Below are 11,573 nucleotides of genomic sequence, written 5' to 3' on the forward strand. Positions count from 1 at the left end.
AGAAGGATACATCGTGGAATATAATATACATTTTCTCTACGCTTCTTACATGCATCACCGCGTAAGTCTATATGCTCCGCCGTGTCGAACGCGTTGTTGCAGTTCTTCTTGGCGTGGTGAGTGCGAGTACGGCACAATACGAGTGCGAGTGCGAACTACAGACATAGAACGTGATAGGCGCGGGACTTGCCAAGCCGTTGCGGGATATGCCGTCTTTCAGCCCTACCAGCCTTACCCCTGTCTCAACCCTGCGTGCCAAACGTTCAAGGTTAGACTTGCGAGTAATTGGGCTCAGAACAGCGGATAGAAGATTAAGCCTTTTCTCTTGTTTGCGCTCGAGCCCTCATGAACCCTCTCGCTGGGACTTTGCCGGGTTTCCGGTAGGAGAAGAGTAAGCATGGTTTGAAATACAACTATTCAAAGCCAATCATCGAATAGGATCAGCATGTAACAGTGCCCAGTCGCATGCTCAGCTCGCACTCGCTCTCACATATGAAGGGGCTTATTCCTCAGGTTTGTTCTCAAAGATATTTGTAGTGGTCAATTCGGCCCTGTTGGCTGTGGTCCATGTACATGAGGGTTTCCAGGCATATTCGGAACGCCTTCGGGGCCAACCATAGTCCCAATGTCCGCCCAATTCCACTCGTGAATATTGTTAATCGTAAAGTCCATGAACTGCATTTGCGTCGTCCTATCGAACCGGGCATTAGGGTGCATGGCAGGGCCCATGTAGGCCTGGTCAGGGTATATACGGCCTGGCATCGGATCCGCGTACATGTAAGTACCTACGCCGGGCGGGGACTGATGGTACATGTGTGGCACAGCATCCGGCTGCGACAATTGCTGCGGCGGAAGGGAACTCTGGGGTCCGGTGTCGTGGGTCTCGAGTTCCGGCTCTGCAAATCTGACAGGCGAAGCTAAAGAGTCAGCCATGGAATGTAGTTCTGGAACCAGGGATGCGAATTTCTCAATGGTTCCAGGCATGTATGGATTCCGCCTATGCCGCTGTGCCAGATCTGCAAGCTGAGATAACAGAATGCGGGATTCTGACATGTCTGTGCCTCCGAGCTTATTCAAGCACACAAGATCAAGGACTAGCACTGAGCTTGATGCGAGCATATACCATACATCACAAGAGTAGACGGAATCGAATTTGCCAAAAGATTCGAGTTTCAGCAATGCCTTGGCCAGTGACCGGCCAGACTCAGAGCAAGCTTCCGCCATGGCTGTGAGTGCGGAGTTTGTAGTGTCATGACCGCTCTTGGTCAGACTGGAAGCGCGTGCAAGCAGGGCTGAGCGACACAACACGATGGTTGTATAGTGATATACGGAGTGTATCATCAACAGCGGCCGTTGCATAGCAGGAGGTGAAGCGTCTATGACTTCGTAATGTAGATGCCTGGGTAACGTCTCCTTCCATCGGACCAGGTCGCGTAGTACACCCGCGGCGGGTGACAAGGGGCCAACATATGATTCATCGTTGGCGTTGGATTTGACGGTCTTGGGCGCACGACACGTTGACCCGAGCAGCATGAACAAGCGAGTCGAGCACGCGAACAGGTCAGGGGGTCCGCCAATTATTTTCTCGTTAGGACTGCTGATCTTTGCGCCTGGGTTCTCGATGGCACTCGGACGGTCATAGGAGGATACCTGCATCGTCTCAAAGGCATATAAAGTCCACCATAGAATCTTGCGCACCTCCCTAGCCAGAGGTGTTTGGCCAGCGTTGACTTTGTCCTGGTTCAGTCCAATCGCATATGCAATACGAACAGCGGTGCCCGTCAGGTTCCAGCAAGCATCCCGATGGTTTGTGTTGTGGAGGTGTATGGCGGCCAATAACAGGGCTTGTATGGCTGTGATGCTAGAAGTGAAGATGACGACTGGGAGAAGTGTTTGTGTCCTTTGCCACCATAGCCGCTCCTGGTCTTCTGGGAAGGGAATGCGCGCAACGCGACGAGCGAGCAACAGCACACAGGTGAAGCTGCATAGCCAGGCGGGATCGGCATTCCTGGGGTTGACCAACCACGCCTCGTAGGCCTCGCGGAATGAAGGCTCGTGCAGGACTGGGAAGTCTGGGTGTATGTGTTCGAAGAAGGCGCGTATCAACACTTCAAGGTTTGGTCTGTCGCCGGGGTTCAAGTGTCGGCCCTGGACGGCGACAGAGCCGTGGGTGGCACTCGATGGTGCGGTGGGGTTCGACGGATTGCGCTGGTCGTCGCTGCCTGTTGGCGATGATGCCTGGGCAGCGTTCTTGCCAAAGCTAGATGTTGGCGCGAAGAGTCAGTATGCGCCTCAGGTAAAGATGAAGCAGGGCCGGTACTGACAGAACAAACTCGCGCAGAGCGCCTCTTCCGACCAGCGTACGCAGCTTGATGTGGAAGGAGAGCGAGCTGCCAGGGCCAATGAACTGCACCTGCCCTTGCTGGTCGGGCAACAGTGACACGGTGTCGTCTCCCTCGCCCTCGCCACTGTCGTCTTGGTCGCCACGCGCGTCGTTGGCGGCCGAGTCTGGCAGCGGTATGCCGTGCGACGTCGCAAGCTGTCGCAACGCCTCGGTACTGGACACGTCTGCCTCTGGAAGCAGCCCCTTGACCAGCGCCTCGAGCAGCGCCAGACGGGTGCCCAGGCCTTCGACACTCCCATACAGTCTCTTCTTGCGCGGCTGCGTCGTCAGGCACTCGATGTTGTGCACGATGCAGTAGCGACAGGCGTCCTGGCCAGGCTCCTTCCGGCACTTTTGCTTGCGCGACTTGCACTTGTCGCAGCTCGTTTCGGTGCGCTTCCGCTTATCCAACGGTACTCGGCGCGAGCTGCTCGCATGGCTGCTACTCGCGGGTGCGGGTGTGGAGGCGGACATGGGCGTGGGCGGGTAGGTGCGGCGGAATTTCAAGGCGCAGGAAGAAGAAGCATGGCGCGCACGTCGCGAGAGCGCTGCGAGCACATTGAGACGCTCTTTGTGCCGGTGGATGATGGGACTGCGATTGCGCCCCAACTACTTTGCGATGGTGAATGCAGGGCTCTCTGCGCTATCATCGTTATGTCCGTTCCTTCGGTAATTGAGGCTGCCGTCTCCTCTCCGGTGGGCCCAAGCTCGACGAATAGCCATGAGTCAATGACCATCTCAAATGCACAACACCATCTACCCCTCGCTGCCTACCCGCTTCTGTATCACCTCCCCCTCTGTCTCTTCTTCTCCTTGCTCGAAACCGTCCGTGGCTCAACGTCCGTCAAGCGGGGACAACTTCGAACCCATCTTGGCATGCGCGGCGGGTCGTCGGTCCTGCCCAGGCCGCCCCCTCTCCGGCGACGTGACGCCTGATGCGGCTGACCGATGAACAGCAGCCGACGAATACGACTAAACACATCTCGGCCATACTAGGGTACCTCTGTTAACGTGACCCAAGAATCTTGTCTTTCACCAACGAGACTCACAAAACCAGTGCCGTTTGGTTCACCAGCCAGGTATAGTCCCATTGCTCCATAAGCATGACTCGATAATACAGTCCAACGCAACCAACCGCCATCGTACTGAATCGATTTAGCACATGCTCGGCGTTCTAGCCAGTCGAGAGACCCACATGGTACCCATCCAAAGACGACTAAGACAGCAGTCTTTTGTCGCAACTCCATGTTCAGCTGCCATTTTGCCCACACTGGTACGAGGAACGCTTCCATATTGCTGATAAGACTTAGAGCACCTGTGACATACCCAGTATATCGGACCGCACTCTTTGACTGCTATGTATCCGCTTTCTCATAATGCCAGCACGTAGAGACGTGGACTGCAGGCACAATCATGTAGATCAGCGCATTGACGACCAGGCCTCCAACGATGACCCAGAATCGACAGCACGGAGTCTCATAGCGAAGATCCTCTTCAGCTCCAGGGATGCCACTGTCTTAGCCAGTCCGCTAGTCGTCATACAGCAGACAGAAACTACGTCGCAAGTGTAGATGGCATCCACTAAAGTTGCTAAGGAGACATCCCGCCTGTGCAGTGCCATTCCAATGCTTATGGCGCGCGGATTGGTTGCTGTGTAGATGATGCAGCCGCAGCAGGCAAGATACGAAAGATAGTCCCCGATCCGAAGCTCTTTACCAACGTATGCGTGCGCATAGATTTGGTCGAACACGAAAGGTTAGGCAGACAGGCGGATCACCGTGGCGGCGGAAATGACGACCAGCAACACTATGGGGTCATCCATAAAGTCTGACTCTTAGATCTGATGGTGGTGACGATAGTGCCGGGAGTTGGAGTGAGATCTGTTGATGCCATTATGTGTGTGGAGAACATGTAGGTCGAAAAGAGTGAAGGACATCTTGGAAGGATAGGTGCCGGAATGTTAGCTGACTGATAAAATAATCACACCGCTTCCCTTGAAAGGGGTCTCACTTATCGAGATGCCGCTGAATCCCAGTCTTGTGGACTCATTCTATTCTGGGCCAGTTGTACGTCATCGCCGATGCTGCAAATGAACATCCCTTGCATAGTACCAGACTTTGGCGCAACACCTCATCAGACACCACGTCGAAACTCAGACTCAATCCAAAAGCTCTTTTGTACTTATAGGACAATCACTAACGATCATACAATGGTGCGCCAATCACCGAGCCTCCATGCTGTAGCACTTGCATGTCAGTGCTTTCAGTCGTAAGGCGAGAATAGTGCGTACCCAGGTTGGCCGTGAACTGGCTTTATACCATGTTCCATCCCTGCTCGACAAGCGAGGGTGAGCCGCGCCTCAATTGCGCATTCGCGCCATTGCCGAAGATGCATGATAGACTGCGCCCTGCTAACTTGATCGCGGATCTGTAAGCCCATGAAACAGCTATGGATGCTGTCAAACCCTGCGCCACGACTTGACTTGCGGTGTCTGGAGTGTACTAGGACGATGATGGCTAAATGACAAGACTACAAAGATTACATGGTCGATTCAGCTGCACATCTGAAGACCCTTCCTGAGCACTGACGACTGGGATCTGTCAGTCATTCGTGTCTTGAGAAAGTCTCGGTAAACGGCGCATTGAACGGCATTTGCTGGCTCATTGCAGTATCAGGTCCCAGTGGCGTTTGAGGGACTACCATAATGGGAATGCAGGCATGAGCAAGGACTCAGATAATCAAAGTATTGGGAGTCTGTGAGGTGATCACAACTACCATTGTCACGCCAGCTGATGTGATGTGTAGGGTCATGGCAAAAGACGATGGTTGGCACTACAGAACAAACTGGAACTTATACGTATACTCATCACCATGGCCTGGTTGTCGACACAGGCTATGATAGGGACAGTCATGTCATCAACGTGGGGATAGGGCACTGTACGTTGATACGATGTGCTTGTAACTTTACGCAGGAAAGGCACTGATAGTGGGCTATGTCGAAGAAAGATCAACATCATAGACATGCACCTGAGTGTTTATCAGATGTTTGTTCCAGCGCTTGATGACATGGGTATAGCGACGCTAGCATTCGCAGGCACATTCAACCACTTTCACGTTACTTTTTGTTCTGTATCGCGAGCGATCCCACCTGAATAATGCTAACAAGATACTTGTATGCACACATATCTGCGACATTCTTTTTCGGCGTCTTGCCTGGTCCTTTCGCTGATCAAAAAAGGTTTCAAAGCGAGTCGGAGGCGCGCATGAAATACGTGTGAAAGAAGAGACTGTTAAAGGTTATACTGGACAAGACGAAGTTTGGGGAGTGAAACAAGGACAACAAGCTTGATAGTACGACAAACTCGAAGGGCGTAGCGGGCATGCTATACGAAGACATCGGTGGCGACGACTCCCAAGGTTGACACTACACGTCGTTTTCTCAACACTGTCGCGTACATGCATACTCCATGCATGTCCCTCCACGGACGTACATCTTGTACAACCACTCAACCACCCAATTTCGAATGATGAATCCTTCGAAAAACTTTTCGTAAACTTTTTTACTGACCATGAAGGTGGTCGGTTTGAAAACAGTTCTGAGAAGCGCTAATTCACTATATAAACCTAATAGTTATTGACAAACTTCGACCCAGCCGGTGCCGTCATACTGCTTAGCTCAATCGTCGAAACACTCAATCTTTCGACCAACATATTTCGAATTGAAGGTTCGAACCACACTCGTCCCAACTATCGGACATAAGATGAGTTGTCAACATCGAAAGTAACAGCCAAGCATACGAACCCGCTGCGCGCCCTTGAACGAGTCAGTCATCCGTTACACAGCCTACTCCAGGACGGAAAAGTGCCACCATCGCTCGATGAATCAGGCTCTCTATTGCAGTTCTGCGACAGATCACACTACGTCTTCCGGATACCAGCCAAAGCTTCGTTAGGCCACACCCAGACCACGGCCAGTCCCGAAAACGACAATTCCTTCTGCGAGGTCACAGTGAATTACAACAAGACGAAAGGGTGGTGAAATTCTAAGATCGAGCAATTGTCGCAGTGGAAAGCGCGGTACGCCTTGTTCTTAGCCTTTGCCTTGGTCGCAGCTCGCTTTGTTGCTTCCAGATATGGCAACCTCCGCCCCTATTCCGGGTATAGGTGCAGCAGGAGTTCCGTCGAAGACCGCAAGGATGGAAATTCTCATTGCCGCAGTAGTACATACTTTGGATTTCATCATGCTGGAGCCTAGTACCATTTGCACTCGAAAGACAACGGCAGTATCGTTCGCCTCTATTACGTCTCAAGCGCAAGAGGCACTGGAGCTTGACGTCACCCCCAACGAAGCAATTCTGGAACAAATGAAAGCTGAACTAGAGATCGAACTGAAAAACAATGAGGACTATTATGACAGTCTATCATCTACAGTCCACCAGATTGAAGGGTTCGGTTCCTGAGTCGAGTATCCTATAGTGGCTTCGTACAATATCATCAGCAAGAGTGACGGGACAAGCATTCGGTACCGCCGATTGGGAAGTCGACAAGACGCCGCAAGGAAGACCGAGAAAGGATTTCCTCACACTCGGCGAACATTCCTTGTACTGGCTGCCATGCGCATTGGGGATCGAAGAGGCCGACGAGGAGCATGAAACTCGTGCCGAGTTGGATGACTGATGAGCTACTTGATTTTTTTTACCAGCAAGTTGATAGATTCCTTCGCAGAGCTGTGTGTAAGTCTGTCGGTCCACATTGCTGCTTGGCTCGCCCGACTTTTTGGTGCATCTTCTTGTCAGTTCATAATACTTCTTATGCTACTGTGGGGAATCTCGACACGATGGCTTCTTTCGTGATTGTTATGATGGAGCTAAAGTTCTGAGACTGTAACGTACAGTAGGAGACCTCTTAAGGAGACCTTTTCATGATGCAGGAGCATATTCGGCTTCAGCACGGACAAGAATGATTAAACTAGGATTGAGTACTCAATAATTGACTGTGTTATTTCTGAGATAGGTCTGTTCATACAGCAGTCACTGAACTAGACCTACAACTGCGTCGGGTAATCTAATGTCTCAATCTTTTCCGGGTACACGAGTCCGCCCTGCTTCCTCACCTCATCCATGACCTCCATGATTAACACACTCTCATCAAGGCCAAGGAACCTGCCCTCTTTCCTGCCGTTGATAATCGCATCCGCAGCCTCATCCGCTTCCCAGAACATGCCCTGACCTTCGCCTTCTGATTGCAGTGAGCCACCGAAGCCATTGTACCAGCCGCTTCCCTTACCTGGGCCTGGGATGGGAAACTCTTTCGACTCAGCCTTGCCTTCTGAATCGATGATCCTGACGGAGAGGGGTCGGAAAGAGTGTCCAAAGACTTGAATCTCACCCTTGGGTCCTTGGATGCGGACGAAAGGTAGGTCCTGGTTTCCTCCTGGGGCTGTTGCGACGCGGAGCGAGGTTGTAGCTACGGCATGGACCTCGCCACCTTGATCTTTCGAACGTGGGAATTGGAGGATCATGGTGCTGTGCTCGTCGGCCTTGCCAGTAGGCTCATAGGTCTTGACAAAAGCCTGTAGCTTGGGCGGCTGGCGCGAGTTCTCGGGCTGAGTATGGTAGATGGTTTGGAAGACCCAGGTAAGGGCGTAAATACCAAGGTCGAGCAGGGCGCCACCCGCCAGGTCAGGGTTCACCATGCGGTTCTTGCCGTCTGGGAAGTTGTTCTCGGGGTCGAGCGCCATGCTGTTGTCGGAAATGACGCGTGTGATGGGTCCGATGCGACCGGACGTGATTTGCTCGCGGACGTAGATGGACAGTGGGAAGTAGCGCGTCCATACAGCCTCCATCAGGAAGAGGTTCTTGGACCTTGCGACCTCAGCCAGCTTGCGCGCCTGGGCGGCATTGACCGTGAAAGCCTTCTCGCACAGCACGTTCTTGCCGGCCTCCAAGCAAAGCATGGCATTCTGGTAGTGGTGCGAGTGCGGTGTAGCAATGTATACGATGTCGATGTCTGGGTTCTTTACGAACTCCTCGTAGGAGCCATATGCCTTTGCTTCCGAGGGTGCGCCCACCTCCTTCAAGAAGTCTTTGGCGCGCGATTCCGACGACGACGAAGCGGCAGCGACGACGGTGTGCTTCAGGTGCTTGACGCCACGTGTGGTAGGGTCGCAAAGCAGATCCTTGGTGCTGTGTCCATGTTAGTAAACAGCTTCAGTAGGGGTGTGGCGCGGGGTAGTTACAAGGTGACGGCGATGCCTCCAGTAGCGAGGATACCCCAGCGGACGGTCTTTGGTGATGACATGGCGTAGATGAACGGTTTGGTAGTCTCCCAGTAGATCCAAGGTGAGATTGTGAATTCAGCGGCGAGGAGCGCTTAGCGGCGTCAACAGGTTGACCTTTGTAGCTGCAGAGCTCCAACGTCATGACACCCACCGAACTTCGGGCAAAGCGCCGCATCTCAACCCCACTCTTGCCCCTCCATCGTGCTACCGGTGCCTAAAGGAGCAGACGGCCCGCGTCGCGAGACGTGGCCAACCTAACGTGTGATTGCCATGTTAGAGGACGTTGATGAGTAAGGAGTCGTCGTTAAGGAGTTGGGAGAGAAGCCTATCTCCGAAAGTCGACGCCAAGCCTCGCAACCTCACCTTCGTCGTGCTCAAGCCCATCAAACTCCACGTAGCGCCGACGAGCTGAAAAACATGACCAGCCATGTTCGAAAAGCGATCGACTAATACCAAAAGCAGAATCAAGATTCGTTGCAAACATATCACGACATTTTCTCAGCACGAGTTCGTAACAACGGGAAGCTGGGGGACTTTCGGCCTAGGGCGGATCAGAAGCCAAGCGCAGCACAGGTAGCGAATGTCACGGAGCATATGGAGCCAGCGTCGAGAGATAGAGCATTGCATATTCTCGCCACAACCAAAGGACGTTACGATGGAGCTGTTATAGCTTCGCCTTGCTACCAATTTGAATGCGTGCATGATATCTGTCCCTCATCTCTCGCCTCAACATCTTCCCCGAAGGAGTCCTAGGTATCTGAGAACGACGTCAGTGTAAGTAGTTCATAGCAGTTCAAGCACTTACTGAATCAACAACCTCAACACCACCAGTCAGCCACTTGTGTCGACTCAAGCGTCCTTCGACCCACTGATGTAGCTTCTTTACGACGATATCCTCGCCCTGTTTCCCTCCCTCGTTCGTGAGTACGATCCATGCTCTGACAAACAAGGACCCATCGCCGCGACCATTATCGACGCCAGCTACGCATGTATCGCGCACAAGACCCTCCGGATGGTCCAGCAACGTATCCTCCACCTCCGTGGCAGCAACTTGCAGACCTTTGACTTTGATCATCTCTTTTAGGCGATCGAGGTAGTGAATACGGTCATACTTGTCGCGCATGACAAGATCTCCAGTGCGTAGCCAGCCCGGTTCGGTGAACATATCCGCTGTGGCTTTGGCTTCTCTGAAGTAACCGGGCGTGACAACTGGTCCACGTACCCAGAGCTCACCCTTCTCACCCTTGGCTACGTCTTTGAGTGTGTCAGGGTCCACAATACGAGCCTGCATACCTGGGAGCAGATATCCAATCGTGCCAGACAGCGCAGGCTCTAAGCCAAAGATCCCATTCGCACCCGAACTAGCGATACTGGCTGCTTCACTGAGGCCATAGCCACTTGGTACTGGTATCTCTGCACCCTGTGGTAGCTTCTTGGCCAGCTGATGTGCGACATCTGGTGGCAGATATGCAGCACCGCTAGATGCGACGACCACAGAGCTTAGGTCATATTTCTCAGTCAATGAGCTTTGAGCAAGCTGACGGACTAGAGGTGGGACCAGTGGAAGATGTGTAATCTTGTACTTCTGTATGCTCTTCAAAGCAAGCTCGAGGTCCCATTTTGGAAGGATGACGGAGGTCTGCTTGATTAGATTGAGACGAAGGATCCACAGGATCATCCCGTATGAGTGATACATCGGGACAACACCGAGTAAAGTGACGGGCGTCAACGGTTCGTCTCCTGTGAAGCGCGCAACTTGTACACCGGTATGGAGCGTTTGCATCCCAGAAGAGTAGCCATTCCTATGCGTGATCATCATTGCTTTGGGCAAGCCGGAAGTTCCTGAAGATTGAAACAGGTATGCCATACGGTTTCCGCCAAGCAGCTTCCGCTTTTGTTCTGGCAAATTGAACCCTTCTCTTACAAGCGATTCAATAGTACGTTGACCTGATACGTGGTCTAATTGAGGATTATCGCTCAGTACGATGACCTTTTGAGGATTCAACTTGAGCTTCAGAGATAGATTGTCGCCCTCGCCAGATCCCAACTTGAGCGCTTCACTCAACACCGGGAGCAACGTCTCATGACACATGATGCTCGTAATTTGCATTTTTCTCAATACCCACCATAATTCGTAGGGCGTACTCGCTGGACTGATCCCGCCGAAGACCAGCTCTGATCGGAAACATGCGTGCGCTATCATTGGATAGTGCAGATGATTCCGTGAGAATAAAGCCAAGATTTCTCCATCTTCTTTATCATCTACTGGACTCTTCTCTAGACCCAGTGGATTTGGACCATCATATCTGAAGACGCGCGCCAATGCACATACCCGAGCATAGAAGCTGTGGAGGGTGACAACTTCTTCTGTGGCGGCGTTGATGAATAGAGGGTAATCTTCTGGCAATGGGTTGTTTGGCGGAAAGCAAAGCTCGTGGATATTAAGATCGTCTGGCGTAGGTGGAAGTGGACCATACGGCGACGAAAATACAGCTTGGTCGTGAGGTAGATATTTGTCTTTTTGGGGATCAGGAGCGTTAGGGCCAAGGAACCGAGACCAATGGGGTTTTAGGATATCATGCGTCATGTTGAGATCTGGATGAATTGAAGTTGCTAGACGTCAATGGAAATACGTTAGATATTAAGACAAGGCACACATACGTGCCCTGCCAGTGTACCTTTGTGCGACATTGAGTTTGGACTTCCGAGGTGTACTGCACGCCCCGCGTTCTCCCCACATTCGGCCCTGACGTCGTGCAGGCGAGTAAGCCCAGGGATAACACACGGTAAGTTTTGTATAGGCTGCAATCATACGATGATAAGAAAAGTGCCGCTGCAATGGCACCGCTCAGTCGGTGCTATAGCAGAGTTTACGCCGCGGATTCGGGCGGACAAAGCTATCGATTTCGC

At 52.3% G+C, this 11,573-nt stretch overlaps 3 protein-coding genes across 3 annotated transcripts; all 3 read right to left on the minus strand.

Moving 5' to 3' along the window:
* Nucleotides 1–540: 540 nt before the first annotated feature.
* On the minus strand, nucleotides 541–2,857 carry J4E82_003339 (uncharacterized protein; the record flags this gene model as incomplete). Its single annotated transcript, XM_051729626.1, has 2 exons — nucleotides 541–2,260; nucleotides 2,325–2,857. The coding sequence occupies 2 exons, from the start codon at nucleotides 2,855–2,857 to the stop codon at nucleotides 541–543; spliced, it is 2,253 nt and encodes a 750-aa protein (XP_051590660.1).
* Nucleotides 2,858–7,427: 4,570 nt separating this feature from the next.
* Nucleotides 7,428–8,683, minus strand: J4E82_003340 (uncharacterized protein; the record flags this gene model as incomplete). Its single annotated transcript, XM_051729627.1, has 2 exons — nucleotides 7,428–8,568; nucleotides 8,622–8,683. The coding sequence occupies 2 exons, from the start codon at nucleotides 8,681–8,683 to the stop codon at nucleotides 7,428–7,430; spliced, it is 1,203 nt and encodes a 400-aa protein (XP_051590661.1).
* A 644-nt stretch (nucleotides 8,684–9,327) lies between these two features.
* On the minus strand, nucleotides 9,328–11,250 carry J4E82_003341 (uncharacterized protein; the record flags this gene model as incomplete). Its single annotated transcript, XM_051729628.1, has 2 exons — nucleotides 9,328–9,420; nucleotides 9,469–11,250. The coding sequence occupies 2 exons, from the start codon at nucleotides 11,248–11,250 to the stop codon at nucleotides 9,328–9,330; spliced, it is 1,875 nt and encodes a 624-aa protein (XP_051590662.1).
* Between the last annotated feature and the right edge of the window lie 323 nt (nucleotides 11,251–11,573).

This window comes from Alternaria postmessia, assembly GCF_024291825.1.
Source record: "Alternaria postmessia strain BMP 2775 chromosome Unknown scaffold_14, whole genome shotgun sequence".
In the NCBI taxonomy this organism is placed as follows: Eukaryota; Fungi; Ascomycota; class Dothideomycetes; order Pleosporales; family Pleosporaceae; genus Alternaria; species Alternaria postmessia.